Below are 26,799 nucleotides of genomic sequence, written 5' to 3'. Positions count from 1 at the left end.
TTTTTTGGGTTGTCCACATCCCTATTCTCCTCAAAACCTCCTTAGCCACAGCTTTTCTCATAGAGACACCGAAATGCAATCAGCCTCTTCATCAATCTTCTTCTTCGAAACTCCTACAATAGTTAATCATATACACATCATTAATTGCTTTATCATTTTTAATTTTTTTCATAATCCTGTTCTTTTTATTAAAAAAACTTGCCCCACTTTTCTTATTTGAGCTGAGTTTGAGATTACCAGGCCACAAGTATGAAGCGGATGAAGTGGACAATTTATGCTCTATGTTTTCATGCTCATAGGATACAAGATTAGCACGGTACACTTGCAAACTGCCTATTAAACATCACAGCAGCACAAAGGAGCAAGGGCCAATAATGGCCATTAAGCTAGCTAAATTACAGTTCAATGCACTGCTTGTAGAACAAAATCATGTCCATAACACCAACTTGATATCATACAGAGTGGTTGTTATTGCTTATTTATCGTTCGGCAACAAAATACTGGGGTCTCTTTACTGTCCTACTTCTACAATCATTGATGTAATTATCTCTACATATTTTCTTTCTGTTTCTATCTAAAATCAGCAACCTCAATTAACTTAATAGTTTTCAGATCAGCATTACCAGTTGCTGAATGGAAGTTCAAAGCAGTTTTCATATATTTTACAGGAAAGTTTAGATGTCTGCAAGCTACATTACTGTAACCTATTAAGCACAACTCACAAACATAACATTTCCGTGATATACAACCAAATAAGCATCATAAGAACCTAGTATCATACAAAGCACACACTGGGAAATCAGAACTGTTTGGACTCCTCATATATATGCCAAAAAAATAATACTGCATTCAGGATAACCACTGCAAAAAGAAAATCCTTACAAACTCTTCACTAAAATGAACTCAATAAAAAAAAAAAGTATGAGTCATTCAACTCATGCTGAGAGGGATGGAAAATGAATGGTACGGGTAACGAAATTCTCACTCTTGGACAAGATCAGTTTAGAGGTAAGCATGCATGGATGATTTCCAAAGATTTCCCTGACTTACAAGAAACACAGAATAATAAGAAACACAATGTAACAATATCAAAAACAACACAACATCCAACTTAAGATACAGCTCACCGAAGATAAATAAATAAACCTAAGAAGGAAAGTGACAGAAAAGACTGTGCTAAAAGTTTCCAGGAGATGTGATATTTTGAATACATAAAGGTTGGAAACGGTTCAAGAATCAAATAACCTACACTGTGAGTTCAAGGCTTAAATGACCATGAATTTTTGATCTGCTGATGTATTAGCGGTGTTAAGTAAGGAACAGGACATAAATAATTACTCAGATTAAACAATTCATATCATCTCTTTAACGAAAAATATTCTAAATTTAAGACAAAATCACATGACTTGCAAGTTGTAACAGTACTCTTCGAGTACTAACAGTTAGGCTGCTCTCTTATCTCTGCAATTGTTATCCTACCATTACTGCAACAAGAACAATATCAACAACCCCTCTCTCTTTCAAGCTGTCATGCATTTATGCCCTTACAAAACTGCTAACATTCTAATCATTTTCCATGTCAATCTTGTACTTGAATCAACATAATTAAGCCACTCTTTCCAAATTATGAAGCCCAAATAAATCTGTTAATCATTCATAGGAACAGACTTCCTGTATAGCATCTGATTCCTCCAAGGGCTCCAAGAAACGGTAGGGAGGTGGCGGAGGATCGATAGATAGTATACCTTCCAACGCTTTCAGTACTTCCCCCATCATGGGTCTCAGCCCTGCGTCGGGTTGGATGCACCAAAATGCAACCCTCAACATGCGTTCCACCTCTTCTACATCAAACTTCCCTCCAATCCTCGAGTCCACCACCCTCGCGGCACATCCCTCCACCCACTCCTTGTAAGCCCGACTACATGCATCAGCCTCTCCTTGGTGGCCGCTCACCATAATCACAATCATTTCCCCAAAACTTGCCACATCCACTTCGGCCTCCTGGCTATTTTGGATGACATTGCTGCTGAACCTCATCAGACCAAATTCAGTCACCTTTGCTTCTAATTCTTCATTAAGGACCACATTCTCCCATTTCAAGTTCCCATGGCTGACAAACTCCCTGCACTCAGAATGCAAGTAAGCTAATGCTCTAGCCACTCCTACACATATCTCCATCCTTTTTCTCCAAGTTAGCCTCCTGCTTAGTTTAGCATCTTGTAGCCATTTATCAACCGAAGAATTCTTTAGAAACTCATATATCAAAAATCTTTGGCCAGAATTGCAGCAATATCCCTCCAATTTCACTAAGTTCTTATGGTGGATGCCACCCAATACCGAAATCCAAGACCTGAACTGTTTCTCTCCTATGTTTTCCCCACATCCCGCATCAGATTTCAACTCCTTGACCGCAACCAGCTGGTTGGTTGGAAGCGCACCCTTGCACAGATTCAACCCAAGCTGGTGCTTGAAGTTACTTGTTACATCTTTCAGCTCTGAGTAGGATAATGAGAACAAACCAATTGAATTCTGACATGAGTACCATGCAGCTCCTGAGTTCTTGGTGGCTTTCCTTCTCTTCAAGAAGTAAAGAAATACACCAATTTGGAATACTAGAAAGGCAACGAGTGTGCCTAAAGCTAGCCCGACGGCAGAGGACATGCGGAGTTTGGATAATTGCTTGAGCAGAGAAGATGCAGAAGAAGGTGAAGATGCAGAAGAAGGTGAAGATGCAGAAACATTTCGAGGTAGTGCAGCAACTGGATCTAAGCAGACCTTTATAGAGGATGTGGATCTCAAAGAGGGGTGCTGATACCCTGTTATGAATCGAGTCCTTTTCATTGTGCACCGAGCCTTACCATCATTAGTAACAGTTACTGATGTGCAACGAGGATCCTGTAAACATGAATTCCAGCACTGCTCAATGCTGCACCGAGTTATAGAATCTTCAGGTGGGTAAATTCCGTATAAGAATGTGTGTTTAAGTGTGACCATAGTTGATCCAGAACTGCATGTCTGATTGTATGGAGCCAAACAGCTTAAATTTGAATTGGAGTTTGATCCAAATGGGCACTCGCAAGTTGTATTCCCCCACGGAGTGAGTACACAAACCCCTGACGAGCCACACGTAGCAAAGACATCACACTGATTCTCCAAAGCTTGCCACACCTTCCTCCATGACTTGGAATATGTAGCCCATGAGTACATCCTGAGATTTCCATCTGCATCTAGCCTTAGAAACCGGAAACTCACAGAGGAATCATTATGATCATCTCCGAACCTCGACCAAACTGGCCTCAACCTCGTGTCAAGAAGCTGAAATGCCCCTTCCTTAGTGAAGACAGCAGCAAGAATTGGTTTTAAGGCAGCGGTTTCAGTCTTCCAGTAAGTGACATTAGTCTCCCATCTAAGTTGCAGCTGGCCAGAAGTATCCATCGACAGACTATAGGAACTCGATACATAATTCCTGCTGGCTGCTCGAAGCATCAGCAAGGAGGTAAGGTTCTGACCTGGAAGAAGTGTATCCGAAGGAGTAGCAAAGCTCTGCCACACAACATCCTGGTGTGCATTCAAGAGAACAAGATTCCCATCGTCGCCAAGGCTGGCCGAAGCAACAGAGGAATTGTGAGTGTTGCTACTCCAAACTATAGCTCCCTTAGAGGAGTCAAAGAGAATGAGATCTCCAGCCTCGGTGAGGTGAACAGATGAATTATATCCAACAGAAACATGAGCCCCAGCAGCCCATACATGCGCTTGCTCGGTGGACGGCACCAACATCGAGTTGAAACGAATACCAACTCCATACTGGTTAGGCTGATCGGATCGGTTAAAAAATCCGAACGCGAAGTTCCCATTTGGGGAAATCCAGCAGTCATGCTCTGCAACCGAGAGCTTGGAACCAAGAGGAATGTGCAAAGCTTCAATATCAAAGAAGACAATGGAACAGAAGAAAATGGGGAACCAAAATGATCGATTCTTGTGCATCTCTAATCCAAGGCCGTTTGGTAGTAGGAGTTGCTAAGGTGGTAGTAGAAGGAGGTGGAACGAGGAGCAGATCCCTTTGAGTTAATTAAATATCGACGACGAGGACTAGAAACAGTCAAAGCTCTAAAAATCGGCCTTGACGACGAACAGAGAAGGAGAGAGTGTCAGCGGAATGGACTCTTTTCACCTTTTTCGCATAAATCATGGCTTTTAGACCAGATTTAGGCAGCATGAAAGAGGAAGCAATCTACACGGCTAGCGCAAAGCAAACTTGTACCAAACTGAAAGAGAGCGACGGCGTTCTGCATCGAAAGGCGACGGATTGGAAAGGAGGGGACAGAGGAGAAGGAAGGGAACCTCCAAGACATAGCAGCTTGTCTCGGAAATTTTTTGGAACTAGGTGCGGAGAAGGAAAGTAGCTTTCGAACCAAAGAGCTGATTTGGTAAATGTTCTAAAATAAAAACGAAAAACAGCAAAGAAGCAAAGAGTGGCAGCTTTCAGTGCATGAATTTGATGAAAATACCTCAGTTGGCTCCAAGAACAACATGAGTATGGAAGAATGTACTTTCTTCTTTCTTCTTTTTTTTTTACTTATAAGTAATGTGGAAACTAGAAAGGTTTCATGAAGGCTAGGGAACTTCCAGATTGCATAGAAGAAAGATTATCACAAAGAAATGTCACTACATGAAACTGGCTACCAACAAAGAGATCACTGATCTGAAAACGCTTACCTCTGCAACAAGGAGGAAAGGAGGTTGATAAAACCAGGGAAAAGCGAGGTTTTCTTTTTTACTTCCTAACATTAGTTGATAGGGAAGCGGCTTTGAAAGAAGGATTTCTTTTTTTTTTTTTTTATGAGTCAAAAGAAGGCCTCCAGTCGTCCGTGACCGTGAGTAAAGTTGATGTACAAAAGAGGGCCGCTAGCTGGACCCAATAATGAGACAAAAACGCGGAATAGTTGGTGCGGCGAGATGACGTGTCAATGAGCTGGATACGTAGTTTGATGTCTTAAATGAGAAAAGGTACAACTTTTAGCTGAACCAGATCGGCCGTGGAGGACCAATCTAATTACGAAGCAAGAATGTGTACTATGTTTTTTTTCTATATTTTTCATCTGTGTGCACGTTGCTCCGTGGTTGGTTGGACTGGGCTTGGTACAACCAAGAACCACTCCGAAAGAAGGGGCATTATTGGAAGGTAGAGATTGACGCACCTTTCTTCCACTAAAATATTTCTTTTTTGCTAAAATATTTTTATTGAAAATTGATGACTCAATATATGATGCTTAAAAATTTAATTTTTATATATTTGATTGGCAAAAAAAAAAAAAAAAAGTATAGTCAAGAGCAGCTTTTTAAAATAATTATTTTTATTATATTTTTAATAAAGAGAAAGATCTTTATGCTATATTATCTAAAAGTTTAAGGATATTTTTGATTCCATTTTTTAGTTAGTCGAAATTGGACTTTTTTTTATGTCATATATAAATTTTTCTTTATAATAAAGTATAAAAATTTATTTCTATAAAAATTATTCTTTTTTAATTTTTTGGTGGGCTAGGATTTATTCAATGTTCTCTTGATATTAAAGATCCGGTGGCCGATTTCTACTAAAAAAAAAAAAGTTTTTTCATCAAGAATACAATTAAGTTATCCAATTGAAACCAGTCTACTAAGGCCAATTGCCGAGAGATAGTCAATTCGAGATAGAAAAGAGAAGAGATAGGAACTGGTTTGGCACTATAGTATCATATTTCATGATCATATTCTCTGAGCCGCACCTGGCATCTCAGTTGTTGTTGTTATCAATCATGGTCCCCATTTGGTCTTCACTGGAAGCTGTTGATCCCAGTGCAGCATTCAATACAATTTTTCTTTTTTCAGTCTCCCTCCACCCCCTTCGTTTGTTGTGGGTCGCATCTCACCGCATGCACTTAATGAATGAGTGGAGATCTTCCTTCCCCCATGCTAATTACCAAGGATCAAGGGTTGAATCTGATTCCCTATATATGGAGACTACCGGTCCTGTTCAATGGAGGCTTTTTCGCCAAGCAGGGCTTAGTGGAATTAACTTCTCACTGAAAAAAAAAGGATAATCATCAACTTCTAGCTTCGGAACATTTCGATAACACGGAGTGCTTTCTCCAGTTTCCTCCCCTCCTTGATTTCCAAACCCCAATTCACTCTTGACCTCCTTATGGGAGTCAATTTATCTCCAATGCTACCATGTCGGTCATGCCCTAATCTAAAAATAATAATAACAATAGTTATAATAATAATACTGCTAATAATAATAATAATAAATCAAATATATTTTGTATTGTCAAAAATCTATAAAATTAAAAATAAAAAAATTATATAAAAAATGACAGCTATCCTAAATGCAGCTTAAATCTATTGCTACCATGGATGGCACTGAAGAAGCTCCAAACCTCTTTTAGTGATGCAAAAAGTTTAGAGAGAAGCAGATCAACTTGGGTATTAATTTGACTGTCTCGAGCATAAGGGATCAGATAGTTTCATCAAGTCTTCAAGTTTTAAAATTTTCTTTTCTTCTGTCACAAATTTTTGTGTTGATAGGCAAAAGAAGTACCTCCTATCATGGAGGTGGAAGGGGGGTTGTTTCAAGAGTTTTGTTTCCTTCACTAATAATAATAGAAGAGAAAGAAGGAGGATGGGATCCAGAAATTAATGGCTATACTGAATGCACCAACGTGGCCAATCACAACCCATAATTTCTATAATAATATATCGTGATGCTTGCTGAATAACATCTACAAGAACGAGCCATTGTCATTGGTGCGTGTACAGCCATTGTAATTTTTCGATGGGGACCAGAGTGGGACAGATCGAAGGATTATAGGAGGCAGGAGATCCATGCAGAGAAGCAACTGGCATGCACGGTGGTTTTAGCTTCAGCTAAATTTCAGTACCATCTGTACTTTTTCCAAAAACATAGTTATTTTATTTAATTTTTTTATATACTCACATGGCCCTCACATAAGTACAACAAGCTCTTTCACTAGTAAAATGGCTAAAAAAAAAAAAATACATAAAACTGCTGAGTTTAGAAAAATTCATCTCTATAATGAGCAGCAAATAAAGTGACCTAATCAGCAGCTTGGTTCGTCTTCTGAAGAACTTGTCTAACCTGGACAACACGATACTTCGGCAACATCCGTCGTATGTCATCTAGAAGCGAGTGCTCTGCCTCCTCCCGTCCCTCCTTCCGTAGGCGCCCAATCAATGTAGTTATTTAATATAAATCTCATCCTTCAACATTTACGGTCTTGAGAACGGTTCGGCCAGCATTTTCTTACAGAAAAAAAATGAAGCGGAAAAAGATGAGAAGATGCAGGATATATTGCTAGGTCTTAAAAATAAGATTCATCTTTCTTTTCTATAAGTTCATCATTGGATCATGCAATGGCTGTTTTAAGACAAGTATACGTAGTGAATAAAAAATTCGGCATGTTTAAAGATTAATGTGAAAAGTGATGATGTCATGAAGAAAGTTCAATTATTATTATTTTTTTGGCTAAATTGGATATATGATACACTATGAATATGGATGCAACCAAAAAAAAATCTAAAATCAATATATTTCAAAACCCATTGGCTTTATGTATATATACACTTTGTTTGAAAAATCATCTCATCATCGTGGACCAGTAGTCGTAAGTTCAATCATTTCTTTTTTTTTTTTTTTTTTTTTTGGTGGAAACGGCAATTTCATATTACTCTAACGTGAGTACACCTTGCCATATCAGAAGAAAGCAAAAAATACAGTGGGGGCGGGAGCCCTGCCGTGGAAGTCCAACAAAAGTCCCCTGAATGTCGTGCAACATAAGAGGCGACCCAGTCTGCCACACTGTTCGCCTCCCGGAACACATGTACTGCCTCGAAGTCGTCCATCTCCAGGGCCAACCTACGGGTCTCCCGAATGAGAGGATGTCCATCTCCATATCTGTCCGCACCCTGGATCCAGTCGATCACTATAGAGGAGTCCCCCTCGAGGTGCACCCGCCTCGCATAGGACACCCCCTCCCAAGCTGCCCGTAGCTCAGCTCCCACAACTGTGAGCCCAGGCGTATATCGGCCACCCGCCACAACCAGCCGTCCAAGGTGATCTCTAATGACAAATCCAACCCCGCCGGACCTGCCCTCTAATGCAACACTACCATCAAAACTCACCTTGAGATAGCCGGGGGGTGGGGGCACCCAAGAAGCAAACACAAACCTGGGCGCTAGAACAGCACAATGAGTACCCCAGATGTCCCTGGCCGTCCCGGAAGAACACAAGTCGAGGCTGGAAGAAACCTCCCCAGCCTGAAGTACAGCTCTGTCCACCACCATCCTCGCCGCGAGCCTCCTGCCCTCAAACAAACGTGCATTCCGATCCAACCAAATATGGTAGGCCAGATATGCTCTAAGTATACCCACCTGGGCGAACCTAGGGCTCCGCATGGAAGCCCGCAGCAACTGTAACAGATCCTGTACCGACTCCACTGAACTAGGAAGAGGAACAGGTGACCTCGTCCATATCTCCCTAGCCCTGGGACACTGCAGGAGGACATGCTCAATAGTCTCCACGACATCAGTGCACAACGCACAAAACTGGGGAATCCGCACTCCCCGCCTGACTAGCACGCTTCTGGTAGGTAGGCAACCCCAGGCCACCTTCCAGATAAAAAGTGCCACCCGCGGATGGATACGCATCCTCCAAATCCACCCCCCCTCAATCTGCCTGACTGGCTCCCCACTGAAAAGTACCATAAGATCCCTAGCCCGCACCTGTGACCGCCCCGATGGTACCCAAATCAACCTATCAGACTCCCCTCTAGAGGGCACCGGAATAGCCAAGATCATCTCTGCCAGCTGCTCCCCAAACACCTCTCGGACCAACCCCTCCCTCCACCTACCCTCAACTGGGAACATCAGGTCGCTGACCCTGCGTCCGGCTAAGCGTCCGGAGTCCACCATGGTAGGCAAGCGGCTGATCGGCTGCGCAGTCACCCAACAGTCCTCCAGCACATCAATCGAGCATCCATCGCCAACAGCCCATCTGATCTCCGACAGTACCGCCCCCGCTCTGGCACACATCTCCCTCCACACTGGAGAGTGGTGACGGGCTGCTCTCCCTCCAGGAATCAAAACTCCATACTTAGCCCTCAACAGCGAGGACCACATGCAATCAGGCTCCATAACAAATCTGGCGACATGTCGCGCCGCTAAAGCCTCCCGCCTCACCAACAAAGACTGTACCCCTAAACCACCCCTCCTTGTCGACTGACACACCACCTCCCATGCCAGCAAATGAATGCCATCTCTACCATCCTGCCTCCCCCAGATAAAACTCCTGAAGAGCTGCTCAATGGTCCTCAGAACCGCCACCGGGATGAATGAAGTAGAAAGTAAATAGGTAGGGATCGAGGAAAGGACTGACCGAACCAGCGTGATCCTCCCCATCATGGATAGTGAGTGCCTCTGCCAACCCTCCACCCTCTGCCGGATGCTAGCCTCCAGAAAAGTACAATCCCTGCCGCGAAGCCGCCGACCAGACAGCGGAACCCCCAGATACCTCAATAAGCCATCCTGCTCTGTCACCCCCAAAATCTCCATGATAGGGTTCTTCTCCTCTATTCTGGTCAACGGGCTGAAGCAGACTTCAGATTTCGATAAATTAACCCGTTGACCTGAAATAGCACAGTAGTCTCGTAGAACCCTACCCAGCACTCGGGCGTCCTGTCGTGTTGACCGGGCCAGTAGCAAAAGATCATCCGCAAACAGCAGGTGAGAGATCGAGGGAGCATCCACTGCTGGTCTGTAAGCATCCAGCTCCTGAGAAGATACAGCCTGATGCAAGAATCTGGATAAGGCATCCGCGCAAATAATAAACAATAGGGGAGAAAGCGGGCATCCCTGTCGCAAACCTCCTGACGACACAAAAAAGCGGGAGGGTGTGCCATTCACCAAGATGGCGAAAGAAGGAGCCCTGACACAGCCCATAACCCACTGAATCCAAATCTCCGGGAAGCCAAACACCTGCAGAGACTGGTGGACAAAGTCCCACCGCATCCTATCATAGGCCCTCTCCATATCGAGCTTGACCCCCATCAAGCTCCTTCTCATCGGGGCCCTCCCCAGATCGAACATGAACTCCTGAGCTATCAATACATTATCGGAGATACTCCGACCACCTATGAAAGCACCCTGCTCCAAACTAATCAATCTCGGGAGTAAGTCCCTCATCCTGACAGCAAGAATCTTCGCCGTAGCCTTATACAAAGTGGAACATAAGCTGATCGGTCGAAAGTGGCCCGGCTCAGTAGCATCCTGCCGCTTCGAAATCAAGGTGACGAAGGTCCTCTGCCAGTCCGGTGACATCACAGCTGTGGTAAAGAACTGCTGTATGGCCGCCGTCACATCCTGTCCCACTACCATCCAGTACCTCCGGAAGAACAACGGTGGAAAACCATCTGGCCCTGGTGCCTTCTCCCCCTCAAGGGACCACACTACCGCCCTGATCTCCTCCTCTGATACCGGTCTAATCAGTGCCTCTGTCTCCTCCTCCGACACCCTCACAGTAGGCATCGGCATCTCCACTCGACACCCCCCATCCAACGGCTCCGTCCACCTCACTCTAAAGAAAGTCTCCATAATCCTCCGGATCGTGTCCGGGTCCTCCGACAGCTGCCCATCCTCACTCCTGATGACTCTGATCCTGTTCTGATTCCTTCTGATCACTGTCGCCTGATGAAAAAATCTAGTGTTCCGATCTCCCTCCAAGATCCACTGGACCCTGGACTTCTGTCTCCATAATGTATCCTGCTGCCTGAGTAAGGAATCATGCAAGGCCAAGTGCGATCTGAGCTCCCCCATCTCCTCCTCCGATAACCCTCCCATCTGTACCTCCTGAGACTGTAATCTGTCGATAGCCGCCTCCTCCTCCTCTGTTCTCCTGAAAATGTTCCCCACCTCCTCACGGTTCCACCTACGCAACCGTCTCCTGGTCAACTCCAACCTCCTGGACACCCGATACATAGCATCACCCCTCACTAGGGTACTCCATGCCTCCCGCACCATATCCCAGGACCGTGGGTAGCATAGCCAAAACTTCTCAAATCTAAAGGGGGATCGAACAGGGATGTGTACCTCCGTGCAAACCAACAGTGGACTATGATCCGAAGCTATCCTCGGCAGATGTCTGACATGATGATCAGGAAAACTCTGGATCCACCCAGCTGTTGCACATGCTCTGTCTAGTCTCTCCCACACACGTGCCCGTCCCTGCTGATTATTGCACCATGTGTACCTAGGGCCCGTGAATCCCAAATCTATCAGACCATTGGATGAAAGAAAGTCCTGAAACTCCTTAATCTTCTTTTCATGGGAGAAAGGTTTACCCCCCATCTTATCCTGAGGATCAACAATGCAATTGAAATCACCTGCCACCATCATAGGATAACCCTGACTAATCATCTGTGAAACCTCCTCCCACAGAGTCCTCCTCACCCTATAATCAGTGCTTGCATATACCGCTGACAATACCCAAGGGCTACGATTGTCCTCTGAGATCACCATAATCACCTCCTGATTGCAGACATTGAAACAATCCAATCGACACCGTCCTTGTCCCCAAGTAACAATAATGCCTCCTGACAAACCTTGGGATTCCACAGCATAGAACCCCCAAGATCTCGGAATCGCCCTTCTGGCCTTCTGTAAACTGCCTCCCGAAAGCCGGGTCTCAAATAATACACAAATGTCCGGATTGTGCTGCTGCACCATCCTGCGGAAAGCCGGGGCAAAGGATGGTTTCCCCGCACCACGACAATTCCACAAAAGGATCTTCATAAATCACCGGATGAGACCGCACAGCCCGCATCCCCCGAGCTGTAGCTGCCACCTGTGTCCACAACCATACCCTCTTCAACACCTTGAGATTCCCTATTCACTCCCTTCGCCACAGCCATCATTTGGAAGAGTATTTGCTGATGCTGCCCATCACTGTTCCCTTGTGCCATAGAGTCCACAGTGCTCATGGAACCCGTGCCACCAACCCCAGACTCCCTAAACTCCTTCCCACAAGCATCCGGCTTGATCCCTTCCATCAATTCAACCAACTTCCCCTTCCCCTTGTTTTGAACTGCGGAACAGGGACTGTTCAGCCGTGCCAAATGGCACGAAGTGGAAACAGGGGCTGAAGAGCTAACCTGCTTTCCCCGACCAGAGCCGAGACCACCATCCCCATCGGACCACCGCCCCGTCGCCTCCGCCGAACACAGCCCGAGAGTCGCCGCCGGAACTTGCTCCGACAGTCCCGTCGTCACCGATAGGGCTCGGAACAACCGCCGTCCGTGGGGTTCCTCCACCCCTTGCCGTGAAACGCCTCCACCTGGCACGACCGGAGGTCGCCCGTGCGCCGGCGCGAGGGGCGGTGGCGAGCTCTTGCTCCGCCGACGAAGCACCGGACGTCCGCCCTTCACAAAGGGAGGCATCCTCCCTCCTTTCGGCTTCAGATGGCCATCAATCAAACCCTCCACAGTATGAATTCCGGTCATGCTCCTGGACCGCTTCAGCGGGCTCAGGCCCGGCCCACCACGGCGAAGCCCATCACTAGGACTGGGCCTCACCTCGCTCCGGCCCAGATCAGGAACGGACCGGCTTGAGTCAGACCCAGCCCCTGACTCGGTTTCCACCTCGGATCGCGGACCAAGTTGACTCGTTTCCCCCATCGTCCCGCCCGCGCTCGCCACCGAGACGTCCTTCTCCGGCGTTCTCCGGCGAGCCACCTTAGACGGCTTCTGCCAGCCCTCAAGGTCCACCGGGGAAGCCACCGTTGCCTGAGTGTCTCCTGTCATTCCAGGACTCGGAGGGGAGCTAACCGGCTTCTTCCTCACACCGCTGCCCGGCGCCTCCTTCTTCCGAGAAGCCCTCAAGGACGGACCAATGCGATTTGTCACTAGCCATGGTCCATAGAGGCCTTCCACCCCTGGTCGCTTACCATCCTCGGAAGGCTTCCCCTTAGCACCCCCATCAGATCCGGAAGCCTCCATCATCGAGTCCACACCCACCGCCGTCGAGGAAGAGGACTCACAAGCCGCCGCTGGGTGCCCTAGCCGCCCACATTTGGGACATGGAACTGGCAGGTTTTCATAAACGAAACCCTGCCAGAACTTTGTCTCTCTGCCCGCGGATCTTCCTAGCACCATCGTCCCCGGCTTGAGAGGAGCCGACGCATCCACCACCACCTTTACCCTCGCAAAGCCAAACCGGCGCCTCTTCTCCGTGCATTCATCCAAAGCCAGAGGATTTCCCGCCTGCGCCGCGATTCTGAATATCGTCTCCTTCTTCCAATAGTCGAGCGGCAGCCCCGGTAGCCGGATCCAAACTACCACCCGCCCGACGCCCTCAGTGCCCGGAATAAAATTGGGACGCCACCTCTCCATGGCGTGCAGTTGACCGGCCACCATCCATGGGCCGTTCGCCATTGCAGCCTCCCGGTCAGCTTCGTTGGCAAATCTGATGGCAATGACTCCATCAACCAACGAGAAGCATCCGACGTCGTAGTCCAGCTTTCCCACCCGTCGGACCTCCTTCGCCACCCAGTCCGCCGGAATGAACCTCCCCACGCTCCTTACCAGAACCGTGGAGCTGCGCCACTCCGACCGCATCTCCTCCAGCTCCTCTTCCGGAATCTCGACCGCCTCCGAAAACCTCTCCTGCAACGCCTCCAACTCCCGGGGAGAAATGCGATGATTGGTCCACGCTGTTGATTGCCCCGGAGCTCCTTTCGCCACCTCCGCCCACGACCGGGGCCTGACCGAACTCCTCGAAGCATCATTCCTCGGAACTCCGGCCGCCCCCTGCACCGGCGACGACGACGTCCTCGCTCCAGGTTCGGCCATTTCAACTAACCAGCACCCATTCGACGAAATTCTCCACTGATCTTCCCCCTCAGCCCGAATCTCAAAGCTCCCTCACTAACTCACTCACTCGGACCCCGCAATTCCGCTCATCGATTCTTTAGGTTCTTTTTTCCGTGACTCCCTTTCCTTCAATCATTTCTTCGCGTGAAAGATACAACTGAACCTGTCTTGGGAGATGGGATGGAACCGGAGGTGGATAAAAGTAGAGAAAGGTATGAGGGAGGACTCGTGGGAAGAAAAACTAGAGTCCAATGGGCGCAGGAGGAATTCCTGAACCGACCGGAAGCAACCAAGGGTCTATCTGGCATGCTTGTTAGTTGTCCATTTTTAATTTTTATTTTTAAAACATAAAAACACCGATGCATGAAAGACGTCACCTCTATAGTTAATTTTTAATATTTAAATAAACTCTTCACCAATCCAACTTGAGAAAACTAATTAAGCCGTCAGAGCACAAAAGTGGATGCTAAACTAAAGGTGCCTCAATGGGTGCCTTCTGCCTCAAACACTTCTCCAGCGGCTTCACTGGTCGCTGGTCTGCCATTCTCCTTGCCCCAACATCTAAATAAAGGACGGGCGCCTAACCTAGAAGGAACCAGTCTAGCCGGGTTTGGGGAAGGGAAGTCTCCCTATGGACTGATAGAATGAGAAGGAGTAGGGCATCTCCAAAAATTGGTATTGATTGCTTCTATAGAACAGCTCTTTTACAGAATGTGCTTAGACTAGCCGTGACCGCGAATGGCTATAGTTCGTCACTCGCGGCATAAAAATAAGTAACTGTTTAACTGTTTATATATCTATGTAAACAATATATTTAACTCGCGCTATAGTTCTTTCATATTTAACTGTTTGATTTTTTAAAATTGATTTAATCCATTATAGGTCGGGTTAGATTAAGTTTGAATTGATATATTTTGATTTATTTTGTACCTAATTTGATCTGAGCCGTTTGAAATGCCGTCGTTGACCGGTAATTGTAAAAATTCTCTATATAATTCATGTGGACTCTGAACTTCACTGCAGCTATAACGAATTATCAGACGACTCAAAAAGCGTTGCATCAATCTTGAAGCCGTAGTAACCCTTCATCACTCGGCTCGAGTTCCCTTGCCGCAAGTGCAGCATATTTTTTGTTTCCCTCCCCCTCTTTCTTCTTCTAATTTGTCTTCTTCGTTTTTTTTTTTTTTTTACTAAGTCGGATGGATCATATATGATGAATATAAATACACACAATAAAATTAAAAAATAAAATATTTTAAAATATCAAAAATAATTTTTTATTTTTATTTTATAAAATATTATCAAAGTAATTAGATATATAATTATTTTTCTAATTCACAGTTTTATTAGTTTCATGAAACACGCCTTTTACCGAGGCAGAAATATTAAGCACAAGTGCAGCAATCAATGTACAAGGCAGGAATATTAAATCCGCACAGATATCAGAGTCTTCTCACGCAAAAGAAGGCGCCATGTGAATGGGACGGAGGTCGCTCCTCCAAGAATGCTAAAATATTTCATCCGACGCCGAGCCGTCCTCTGTATCCATGTTCCGTCACGCATCAAACGAGGTGGTTCGTTTCCCATGCTCTGTCTTTCCTACTTTTCCTCGATCCATTCATTACCCTCGCAGGATAAAGAATGCTTCTCTCAGTAGGGGTGAAACGACGCTAATAGCGCTAACATAATAACGCCAATGGTGCGAAGATGCTGCGGTCTCGATGGGCAGGACCCACGAAGCAAGTGCAGGTGCTCTACGCCGGTAACCTTCGATTCTTTCGTTCTCGTTACGGTGGTCCCTTACATCGATCTCCCACCCTCCATGCTAGCTGGCCAGAGTAGGATTAATTAGAGCTATGACAGTGCAATGGACTGCGACAGATGCGACTGCCGAAGGAATGGGACAAAGGGGTGGTAGAGAATGGCGTGGGAGGATTGACAGCGATTGAGGAAAACAGGTAGAGGTTGGGAGACATGGAAGCCCTTGCACACTTCTTACCTTCCCATGTACAGGTTGAGCCATGGCAAATGGAAACGAGAGCTACATTCCGAGGAGATAAGGTTAGGCTCGGTAGGCGTCGATACTTCTCGACTTTCTCGGGGCTTGGGAGCGTGGGCACGTTGTGCCCGTTAAAGTTAGCCTCGTTGATGGAGTGGGAGAAAGATCGTTGTCTTTTTTTTATTTCTTTTACTATTATTATTATTCGTTCTATGTATGATGAAGTCTGGCATGGCAATGCAGTGGAAAGGCAGATGGAATCTTGGGGGCTCAGAAAGTGCATCGTCTTTTGTCACCCCACTTTACTTGGAATAGAAAACAGAGTACCCATTAAAAGAAGACGAGCGCGCATCCCCTAGTTGTCATTTACATCACTTCACGTGCAGATGGAGAGAGGGGAGCTTGTTAATTTTGGCTTAGGGAGAGGCTGATGATGCCCGAGGGTTTGTATTTTTGGGAGAGAAACAGAGCATGGGACCGGAGGGCTGGCGGAGCGAATAAGGACAAGCAAGGTGGGCTCGTTAATGGTGGTCTTTGGGGTCCACGAAAGCAAGAGGACAACCCACAACCCATATGGCTCGGATCGGGGAAGAGATAGCATGTGCCCCATGTCAGTCCCCTCCCAAAGCTAGGCTCTTTGGCAATACCCGGACAAGGACAGAGGAGCTAATGATCTCTCGCTCTCCAGCTCCGACCCACATGAGAGAAGGAACGAGAGGAGAGCAATGATATGACCGAGGGAGAAACTGTATGTATATAGCTATCAATCACAAGCTAAATCTATCCTCATGATAACCCTTCCCACGGTAAGGTCTCCATCACCTTTCCCCGCTGCGCAGAGGGTCAAAGGGTTGGTAGGCTGGCTGGCTGACTGGCTGGGCTCGCTGAAAGGTTAGGGCCGCGCCAACAAAACCTTTTGCTCCGTCGGGTTCAGTCGGTTCGAGCTCAGGTGCCAATCTCAGAGTGAGGAAGAGAGAAACAGGGATATATTAAAAAACTTGTCCACGAATGCCACCAATCCAATCCACTGATGCTACAATCTAACTCTGGATGAGAAGATACAATATACTTTGGGGAAAAGGAAACAGAATGCTATGTACCTTTAAAAAACCGAAGAAAAAAAGGAGACAGAACAGGCAATGGAAACAGATATAGATGAATCGGAATTACAAGTAACCAGTCAAAATGAAGATGTTTAATCAAGAAATTACAAGCAAAAGTCCGAAGCTTGATTTAGGTGTAAACATTAGGAAGAAGAGGAAGAGAACTAAACAGTATGGCAAGCTTCAACTTGTTGCTGCTGCAGCTGCTGCCGGTAGCGCTGCGCCGTTGATTATGTTGTTGCTGGCATTCATGGCCGTGATGATATTGGTTGTGGCGGCCGCGGTGGCGCCGTTCTTGATGGGGTAACTGAGCTTGGAGGAAGAGGGGGCGGGCCTAAATGCTCTCATAGGGCTGGCGAAAGCCCAGGCCCAGGTCCAAGTTCGACCATGGGGCGTGCCACCTCGTGCGGCGGCGCCGTGGGCAGCAGCTGCAGCCGAGGAGATCCTGCGGCTGCCGTCGAAATCGTCGGCAGAGAGCCAGTAGGAGGAGGAGGAGGAGATCATCCCAAACCCTCCGAAGAATCCGCCGCACTTGACCCGCTCTTTGAACCTCCGCTGCTGCTCGTCGACCTCGCCGTCGACATCGTCCACGTGGAGCGACAACCTGGGCTTGGCCTCCCGATGGGACTCCACCCTCCGGAGGGTGCAGTCGCCCAGCCCCGTGGAGATGCGCTCGAAAAAGTCCCCCGAGAAGCTGCGACTCCCGCACCCCACCGATCTGGACCTCGCCACCTTCCTCCCAAACGAGGACGATGCCTGGCTCCCGCTCGGGCTCTCCACCTCCTCCTCCCCTCCTCCTCCTCCTCCTCCAAGCTCCCGCTTCGGAGTCTTCGCCTCCTCCTTAGCTAGCGCCTTATCTGATGTACTCCGCTGCTGCTGCTGCTGCTGCTTGCCGTCTCCCCTGTCCCCTCTGCCGCCACCTGACGACGAGGAGGTGGACCTCCTCCTGTTGCTGTTGCTGCTGCTGCTGCTCCCGTTGTTGTTGACCGAGGAGGAGGAGGTGGAGGTGGACGAGGAGGACGAGAGGTAGAGGAAGGACCAGAAGCTCTTCTTCCTGGGGCTGTCCACCGCGTCCGCAATGCCGCTACCGACCTCCGTTGAGAGGCCCCCAACTGGCCTCGGGGCCACGGATTTGCTCCTCTTCAAGGTGAGAAGGTTGTTGACCGCAGAGAAGGAGGACGACGAGGTGATGGTGCTGGACGCCATCACCCTCCTGCTGCTACCGCTGCCGACGTAGCTGCTGCTCTTCTTCTTCTTGTGGGCAGCTGCGAGGAAGGGGACCCTAGTCCGGCTCCCACCGCCAGCACCGGCTCGAGCGGTGCCGGAGGAGGCGGATCCGGCAAGCCCTCCAGCACCAGCCCCGAAGCCGAAGCCGAGGCCGTCGGAGGGGAAGGAGGTGGGGGAGGATGAGGAGGAGGTGGAAGGGGGAGGAGCAAAGAAGGGGCTGGATTTGGAGGAGGAGACGAGCTTGCCGAGCTTCTCCTGGAGGCAGAAGGCGCATATCCCACCGGGGTTGCTCCGGTACGGATGGTCGCTGCACTGCATCCCTTCCCCGACGTCATCCCCTGCACCCACCCCCGCCACCGCCACCGCCACCCGTTTGTCTCCCATATTCTCGTCTTCCCCCTCCTCCTCCTCCTGATTCCTTCTCTTGCTCTTTTCTCTCTCCACTGAAATGGATCGGCTTTCCGGGATTCTCTTCCTTCCTCCAAAGGGCTAAACAAAAGCTAAACAGCAGACGAGAACGGAAGGGTTGGTGATATGGTCCGAGTCTCCACAAGGCAGTGAGGGGAAGAGAGAAAACCAGCTGTGCAGGTGCTTATTATTAGTACTTCAGTGAGATATTTTTAAGATGGCATCGAAGTTGGACCATGTGGACGCAGGAGTTATTTATCCCAAGTCTCGGCGACCGATGTTAAATGGCCACCTTACGCAACCGGAGCGTAGCCAAATGCTGTGGACTTTGAGAACGGTGATGTTCCACTAACCTTCGTTTAGCCAAAAGCTTATTACAACATAATCTTAGCCTATCCTCTATAGCGCATATATTTATGAGAAGGCGTTACCTGCTCACTTAGCCTTGTCTAACGTAATAAAGTATGCTGTCCGCTTTGTTAGTCCAAATGGGAGCACGTGAAACTGACAAGATGTCCACAGGGTGTCAAGTTGGTAAGAGCTCTAAACTTGTAGCCATCCTGGGAGATTTTTACGCTCTTCAATTTTATTGAGTTTTAATCTGAAATTTCTTCAAAGAAGTACGAATTATCACTCGTATTCGCAAGTAGATTAGGAAAAGAAACACACCTATTCTTGTTTATTAAGGAATAAGGAACAAATCTTGACATAATTAAGCATCGGCGGTGGGTCACGGGTGCTTCCACCGTTCTGCATCCTTCTGTTCCCGAAATTTTTTTACCAAAGCCGGGGCATCTCAATCTCCCCTTCCAAACAATACAAGAGGGCCCCCCCTCGGCCGATAATAGCAAATATATTTGAATCTACTTGGAAAGAGAAGTTTTTTTCTTCTTCTTTTACTTTATTTTTTTCTGTTGCCAAAGAGAGAACTGCTCATATTTGTATCTCAAGAAAACCTGCAAGTTACTACCATTCTAGCCCCATTTTTCTTAGCATTGAAAAAAAAGCAACTCACTTGACTCTTTCAAACATTACATGTACATCATCATCTCTTGACAAAACATGATGATAGGAAGGAAGACCTCCCATTCAATCCCAAAACCTGACACAGGTACCACTTCTCTACCACGCACTATCAGCTACTTGATCAGCTTCTACAAACCTATGAGTAAAGATACAGATATACAATCATCAAAATTACTGCTCATATTCTTGATATCTTCGATTAAGGTCTTTCGCTTGCCGCGGACTTCATTTACAAGCACCAAACAGCCTGTTACACCTGATGTCTGAAAATTAAATCAACTTTTACCTCTACCAAACTCCAGCTTGCCCAGCCACTGTATTACCAGCCTCTTGAAATACTTCCATTGATCATAAATTAGAAACGATATCCATATAAATTGTCATTTTGCTCGTATCAATCACTAAAGTCATTTGTATTTCTGCAGATCAGATTATATAGCAGAAATCAGAGATAAAATTATGTACGAAGAGGGACAGAAGACAGGGCACTGGCTTTACTTTTTTAAGTTTGTAACTAACTAGATGGAACACACCATAAGATAACCTAGATCCAAAATGCATTGGTCAGACCCAGCCTTGATTTAAATCAGATCACAAGTCGCAGCAAGTTTTCCATACAAAAGCATAACATAATACAGTAGCATGACTGGGTGTAAACCAAAACCTGTTGTTACCATTGACGAGCCTCATCGTCCTCTAGAAATAGCGTCATCCATCTCCTTGGCAGTTGAAGGAAACAGCTCTATATAACGGCTTCCAAGTGTCATTCTATCCCTTCCCATTGCAGATTTTGAATCCTCTGCATTTGCAAACTCCACAAATGCTTCCCCCGTTGGCCTGCCATCTGAATTTAGCACAATATGAACACGGTCCTCTGAGAGTTCGTAGTCCTTAAAAAAGTCCATCACATCATCTTTCCCAGCAGAATATGGCAATCCTCTCATACGTAGAACTCCAGTATGCTCCATTAAATCCTTCCCGTCATCAGCTGACCTTGCCCTTGGAGCGCTACGACGTGGAGAACCACCCCTCATGTCAGAAACTTCATGCGCAACAGCACTGTAGTATTCTTGTCTCTTGCTCCTAAAAAACCTCAATATACCTTCTACCCATGTTCTGCCTATTTCTCTGAATGGCAAAATCCACTTGCAGAGGATATGCCAATACACAAAAAGCTTCTCCACTGAACCGACCACCTTTATGAACAAAGAGAATGTCAATGATGTCCAGACCATGGAAGAAGTCAATAACATCAGCTTCTGAACAATCAAAAGGAAGGCCACGCAATCGGACAACTGGGAATGGTGGAGGTTGGCCAGCATATGCATAAGAAGGATTATACATGAGGCTTGAACCAGCAGAAGCCCCAAAAAATGATGGGCTTGAATCAAACTGTGGTCGCTTCAACCCCATTTCACGCCCATCACCGCCATCCATGTATTTCCTTCAGTAGCAAACCCAGAAAAGAAAAGGCAAAAGAGACAACAAAACATCCGTTAGTATCTCACATAACTTACCTATCATGCTTGAGTAATTAAACTCTACCTTTTAGTCTATATATAAGAACATATTATGGCCAACAAGAGAATAAATTACAGTACACAATAGCATGCAGTTTTCCTGCACAACCACAACTTTGAATTGGTTTACCAGAAAGAAAATTACAAATTTATGATGACAACTAGGACAGCATTCATATCGGTGCAGCTCCAGATTTCTTAACGAATCTTACAAAGAGACGGTGAAAGAAAAAAGAACCATGGACCATGGAAAACAATGATATAGCCACACAAAAATGAGTAAAACATCGCCTAATTACAACACTACAAAAACTTAAACAACTCTTCCTAAGAGATCCTAAGAAATTAGAAGCAAAGGAGATGGGCCAGGGGGCATAATTCAAAACTGTCTATATGAATCTAATTAGCAAAGTAGAATATTAACTTCACATAAATCCTGATGACCCGAGCCAAAAATAAAAGACATGAAATGGAAGAAACCAACATATGACTGAAATGTTGAATGAAAGAGCTATGATATATGGCATTTGAATCTACAGCTTTGCATATACAATGCTAAGGAATTTGTCAGAAAAGCTAGCTAACTGAAAAGGTATAAAGATATAAATACACCAAGTTAAATGTCGAGTAACCATAGACCGACCCACGGATAATCATAAAACTAGCCTATAAGATGACAGACTTCACCTTTGATGATAAATATTATAGAGATCCAAAAATTGATATACAGAGACCTACTCATTACATAAGGCACATCGACTCACTTTTTTCTAGAGATGAACGTTAGTACGTCATAAAAGAGAAGTGAGGAAGTGGGGGTGAAATCTTACAAAAGTTTTTGTTAGACTATGTTAGGCAAAGTAATAAAGCTAAATAGTTAGATCAGTAGGGCAAAGAAAAAAATAATATAAATTGAAATATAGAGAAAAAAATGGAGGTGACCATGCAACTGCACCTCTTGCACACCACACCCCACGTGGCCACTCCACTTCACCTTGTAGCTTCATGCCCCTCCTGCGCTTGGCTCTCTCCACGCTCATTTATCTCTTCAACTCGTAGGCTACTAGATCTCCATATGGAATCCACAACTGCTGCAAAAATTTTACTTTCATGCTCTAGCTCTTCAACCTTAACATCTTCAGGAATTGATCCTGCATCTACATGATTAGGTTCCTTGTGTCCTAGGTTTTCTTCTAGAGTGCATCCATCCACAAACCTTGCCCTACTCTAGGTTTTGTGAACTAGATCCAATCTTTAACGGGTCAAGTATCCCCTTCAAACTAGTTCTGTTCTGCTTCTTCATTCTTCAGAAAGTGTGGCTCCAAACTCATTCCTCAGGTAAAACTTTGTTTGAAAGCCCTTTGATATTACACCCCATAGGATCTCAAGTGGATAGTTGCATGAATATCCCAAGCTCCTCTAAATTCTAGCTATAATGATAATTCTCCCAATTCACCATAGCCTAAAAATCCAAATCCCCTTTTTGGACTTTGACACACACTTTCTTCTTGCTGATGAACTACCAAGAGTATTTTAATAGCATCGCCTCCAAACCATCCAAGATATCCGATACACAAAACTCGCAAAGAGCCAAGCACTATTCTCCCTCTAACGCATTATACCACCAAGATGACTTGGCTGAACTCCACTCTCGACTCCTCTATCCAAGAACCAAAGATCCATTTTCTCTAAAGAATGCTACTAGACCACTCTATTATGATTGGCTAAGGCCAAAATAATAATTATGGACACCTGATAAGTATTATTTTGCTTCTAGTAGAACAAGGAATCGTTTATTAAGATGTAGCCTGAAGATCCTGACTCTGGTAGTAAGATCTATAGTCAACCATATACTCGATTCGCATTCAATTTCAAATTTTACAAGCCACTGTTTTGATTTCCCGCCATAACCAGACAAAACAACTACATGTATCGCCACTTGATTGCGGATCCAATAGCCACGCTTGACATCTAGCATCTTTTTCTCTTTGAAATTCTAATTCTATCCCACCTAGCATATGTGCAATAATATAGCCTACTCAACCACTTAACGTATTTGTCACAGGACTCTAATCTAACTAAATTCCTATTCCATCAACCATTCAAATCCTGTTCTGGTTGTAAAAGCCAATAGTGCTGCAGCAACTAACCAGGACTTTATTCGGAGCACAAAATGTAGGCAATGATCATTAGCAATGTTAGAACGAAAAAGCTTCAAAACTACAAAAAAAAAAAAATCACCATAAACGCAAGTGTGTTAGATAATTTTAAAGACAGCTAGAGGGGAGTCTACTGTTAATTCTACAAACTTTGAAAGTGAAAAAACATAGTGATGGAACATGAAGAGGTAAAAGTAAAATATTTCTTGGTAATTAGAGATACATATATCAAAAAACCAGAAATACTCCCAAACTTAGATATGAGAACAGTGTCATCCAAATCTATAAAGAATAAGGAATACTGAAGGATCTATATTTTTTAAAAATAATTACAATATGAAGAATATCATGAGGCTGGGCTACAATGGATTTAGATGATGTTTTGCAAACAACAACCAAGATTTATCTGAATCATCTACTCAATACATCTAAGTTATCGCTCTCCAAGTGACGTCTTTCTTCTGAAATTCAGACACACAAGCCTCAACAGACTCACTACAAGATTCAAACCAAGTGACCTTAGTGACCTTTATTGAGAGTGCCTCTATCAAAAGTGATCAATTACTCAAAGATAATTGGCACCCTTTAAAGGTCCAGAAAATTATTAAGACATCTTTAAAATATTTTTAATTGTTACAGCCGAACTTGTTCATTATTTTGAAATTGTTCTTCGGTATCTACAAGAAAGTTATAAGCAATCTCGTAGTTATGTAATCAAACTCATATTAGAAATTAAAAATTAGGTACTCATATACGTATAGTGTGACAAGCCGGTGTACCAAAAAAAAAAAAGAAATTAAAAATTCAAACAACAACTGTATGCGAGAATGCATGTGCCTTCATACAGAAGTGATGCCGGTTTAATAATCTATTCTCCTTCGATGACTAGTTAAGTAATCAGCTAAAGATTGCCGGAAGATTGATGATCAATAAAAGGACACGAATTGGAGAATAATTTATTGTAGCCATTTATTTACGTTTTACCTTGAGTCAATTGAAAAATGTCATTCAGAGCAATTTATGACAACAAAGTCGCACCAAAAGGTTTGCTAAATCAGTGCTGTTTAAAATTGGTCAATGGTTTTGATATGCTTATTACAAGGATTAAGGAGTTTATCAGTCCCTCGTCAGTTGAGCTTCTGTTGTTTTTGTGCTTGGGAAATAAGTGGGCTTAACTTGGCCCATGTGCTACCTTACACTAATCCCATCTTTTAAAATCCGTGCCAAGGAAAGAGAGGAGGACTTCGGAAAGCAGGTGCAGGGTTCTCTATTTAGCTGGAAACAAGTGACCAGAAGGTGGGTAGAAGAAGGTAGTCATCAGAGAGGTATTCTTGCTCTCTATTGAAGAGGGATTTCATCATAATCATCAAATCTACCAAATTTGAGACACATCAAATTTTGCTCTCTAAAAGGATTTTTTCTCTACAAGATTTGGCATCCATCATTGTTGGTGAAGGGAGCCCTCTTATTGCTGTATCCAACATATTGGTAAAGTTTTAGCTTGTCATCCAAGAGTTGCTTGCTCTCTCGATGGTTATATACCGCTAGGTGTGACTAGACGAGACTTGCAATGCCATTATCTCTATGTAAATCATGGTGTGCTCTTCTTTGGCGAATGTCTTTATTTACTGATTTAGCTTTTAATGCTTCCGATATTCTTGTCATCGCGTTGATCTATTGAATAGAAGGGGAAGGCTTGTTCCCCGACAACTAGCACAATGCGGCGGTTGTATCATGTACCGGCCACATAGATAAGTCTTGGTCCACACTAGATTGCATCATGACAATGTTATTGTGTTTAACATCTTTACTCTAATAAACATTTCTTAAATCAAAATTGCAAGATCAAAAGGTAGATTCACAAAATCAAGCATAAAAACAAGGGGATTAGAGTCCACGATGGGGTCCAAGATACAGAACTATGACATAAATCTTGGAAAATATTTAGATATTGTTTCAAACGTGAAAACATATACAAATGTTTGATTTTCCTTGTTATAAAATCAATTGTTTGTTTTAACTAAACCAAGCATGGACAAAATTTGTGAAGAGATGAGCGTCACCAAAGATGTAAAAATAAACCCCCAAAACCCCTGCCCAGTTTACTCTAATTTTTTCATATTATTTGTTTGATTGATCGCGTTCTTATTCTCTAAAGACATGGTGATTTGCACACGCAACACACACAGTATATATAATCAAGACTGCTTTAAGAAAAGGGGGGAAATTAATTAATTTCAGTACAAATTTTGATTTCCTCGTTTCCGCTACGAACCACTTATTCTTATATAACCTCAATTTGCACCAGTTAGTGAAATAAATAACTCTATATAGAGCGACATTAGTATTAAAAGGGTGGTAGGCTTGGGGTTCCTAAGTAATCTTCCATATAACAAGCCCTTTTTCTTCTAGAAGGTTATATCAAAGACAATCACAGGAAATCACAGGCAAAACCAGCACAGATCCCTCAATCATCACCCATAGAAGAAAGGAATAAAATTTAACTGCAGTTAATTCAAGGTAAGAACTGAAATGTGTGAAAAGAATTTTTACCAAGTATCAACATAACGCATAATGCCACTCCACTACCAACCATAACAAGCTAACAAGATGACATTAAACTGACGATTGCGAGGAAATCAAAGAGGAAATAAGAACAAAATATATCTTGGGAAGCATTGCTCGCAGAAAAGAAGATGGAAGATGGAGGAGAAACCCTTAGACTCACCTTTTGGGAAACATTCTTCTTCTCTCAGCAACGATGCCGCTTCCCCCCGCTCCCCTCCGAGAAGCTAGGGTTGGCAATTGCGCTTGGCCCTTTTAGGGCGCCGGCGTACCGGACCGGCCTGGGTCGACTATCGCGAACCGGTCATAAAGGAAAACTTACTCAACTTCAGCTCGATATAGGATTCTTCTCGAGGGTGACTCCGCAATGGTTGTTGGATGGATTCTGCACGTGTTAGAGAGGTCGGCAACTACCATCTGCTGCTGCTAAGAGGCATTTGAGTCTTAGTAGTTAGGGTTAATTAGCCTGCTACTAGATTAAACTTTTAGTGCTTGTCTTGGGTTGTTTAGTAGTTAGGGTTAATTAGATCGCTTGTTTTTAATTAACTACGTCTAAGAAGAGATAGGAAAATATTTCTATCGGTGGACATTCAAAGTGCAAATTGATATCTTTGCATTAAGATTTGTTCTTTTGATTGATTTTAATACTTTAATCTGAATTCTTCTTTAGGTTATTTTATTGTTTTCGTGATACTCAAACCCCCCCTCCGTCCTTGTTCAAGTAGCATAAAACTAGGCTAGATACTCTCCGTGGGAACGATCCTTCTCGCACTACTACATATATATTTTTAGGAGTATAGGTTTTATTTTTGGTTGCCTACGGCAGCACACACCAAATTTTGGCGCCGTTGCCGGGGAGTGATTCTAGTTGATTTT

At 44.8% G+C, this 26,799-nt stretch overlaps 3 protein-coding genes across 3 annotated transcripts in view; all 3 read right to left on the bottom strand.

Moving 5' to 3' along the window:
• Positions 1-1,322: 1,322 nt before the first annotated feature.
• On the bottom strand, positions 1,323-4,821 carry LOC103703682 (G-type lectin S-receptor-like serine/threonine-protein kinase SD3-1). Its single transcript, XM_008786612.4, has one exon. The coding sequence runs from the start codon at positions 3,982-3,984 to the stop codon at positions 1,651-1,653; it is 2,334 nt and encodes a 777-aa protein (XP_008784834.2). The 5' UTR covers positions 3,985-4,821; the 3' UTR covers positions 1,323-1,650.
• A 12,229-nt stretch (positions 4,822-17,050) lies between these two features.
• LOC103703681 (uncharacterized protein DDB_G0271670-like) lies at positions 17,051-19,235 on the bottom strand. The gene has a single exon (XM_017841921.3). The coding sequence runs from the start codon at positions 18,627-18,629 to the stop codon at positions 17,202-17,204; it is 1,428 nt and encodes a 475-aa protein (XP_017697410.2). The 5' UTR covers positions 18,630-19,235; the 3' UTR covers positions 17,051-17,201.
• Positions 19,236-20,075: 840 nt separating this feature from the next.
• The window catches only part of LOC103703680 (G-rich sequence factor 1), a 7,671-nt gene continuing 947 nt past the window's right edge, over positions 20,076-26,799 (bottom strand). Inside the window, 3 exon segments of the mRNA XM_039116732.1 lie at positions 20,076-20,767; positions 20,769-21,123; positions 22,194-22,350. Coding sequence (XP_038972660.1) covers positions 20,366-20,767; positions 20,769-21,123; positions 22,194-22,350 — 914 coding nt within the window. The 3' untranslated portion in view covers positions 20,076-20,365.

The sequence above is a fragment of the Phoenix dactylifera genome, unplaced genomic scaffold (assembly GCF_009389715.1).
Source record: "Phoenix dactylifera cultivar Barhee BC4 unplaced genomic scaffold, palm_55x_up_171113_PBpolish2nd_filt_p 000130F, whole genome shotgun sequence".
Classification (NCBI taxonomy): domain Eukaryota; kingdom Viridiplantae; phylum Streptophyta; class Magnoliopsida; order Arecales; family Arecaceae; genus Phoenix; species Phoenix dactylifera.
This window is presented reverse-complemented; position numbering and strand designations above follow the sequence as displayed.

Bases quoted from the DNA above. Each gene is read 5' to 3' on its own strand.
- LOC103703682 (XM_008786612.4), bottom strand. From the start codon at position 3,984: ATGCACAAGAATCGATCATTTTGGTTCCCCATTTTCTTCTGTTCCATT.
- LOC103703681 (XM_017841921.3), bottom strand. From the start codon at position 18,629: ATGGGAGACAAACGGGTGGCGGTGGCGGTGGCGGGGGTGGGTGCAGGG.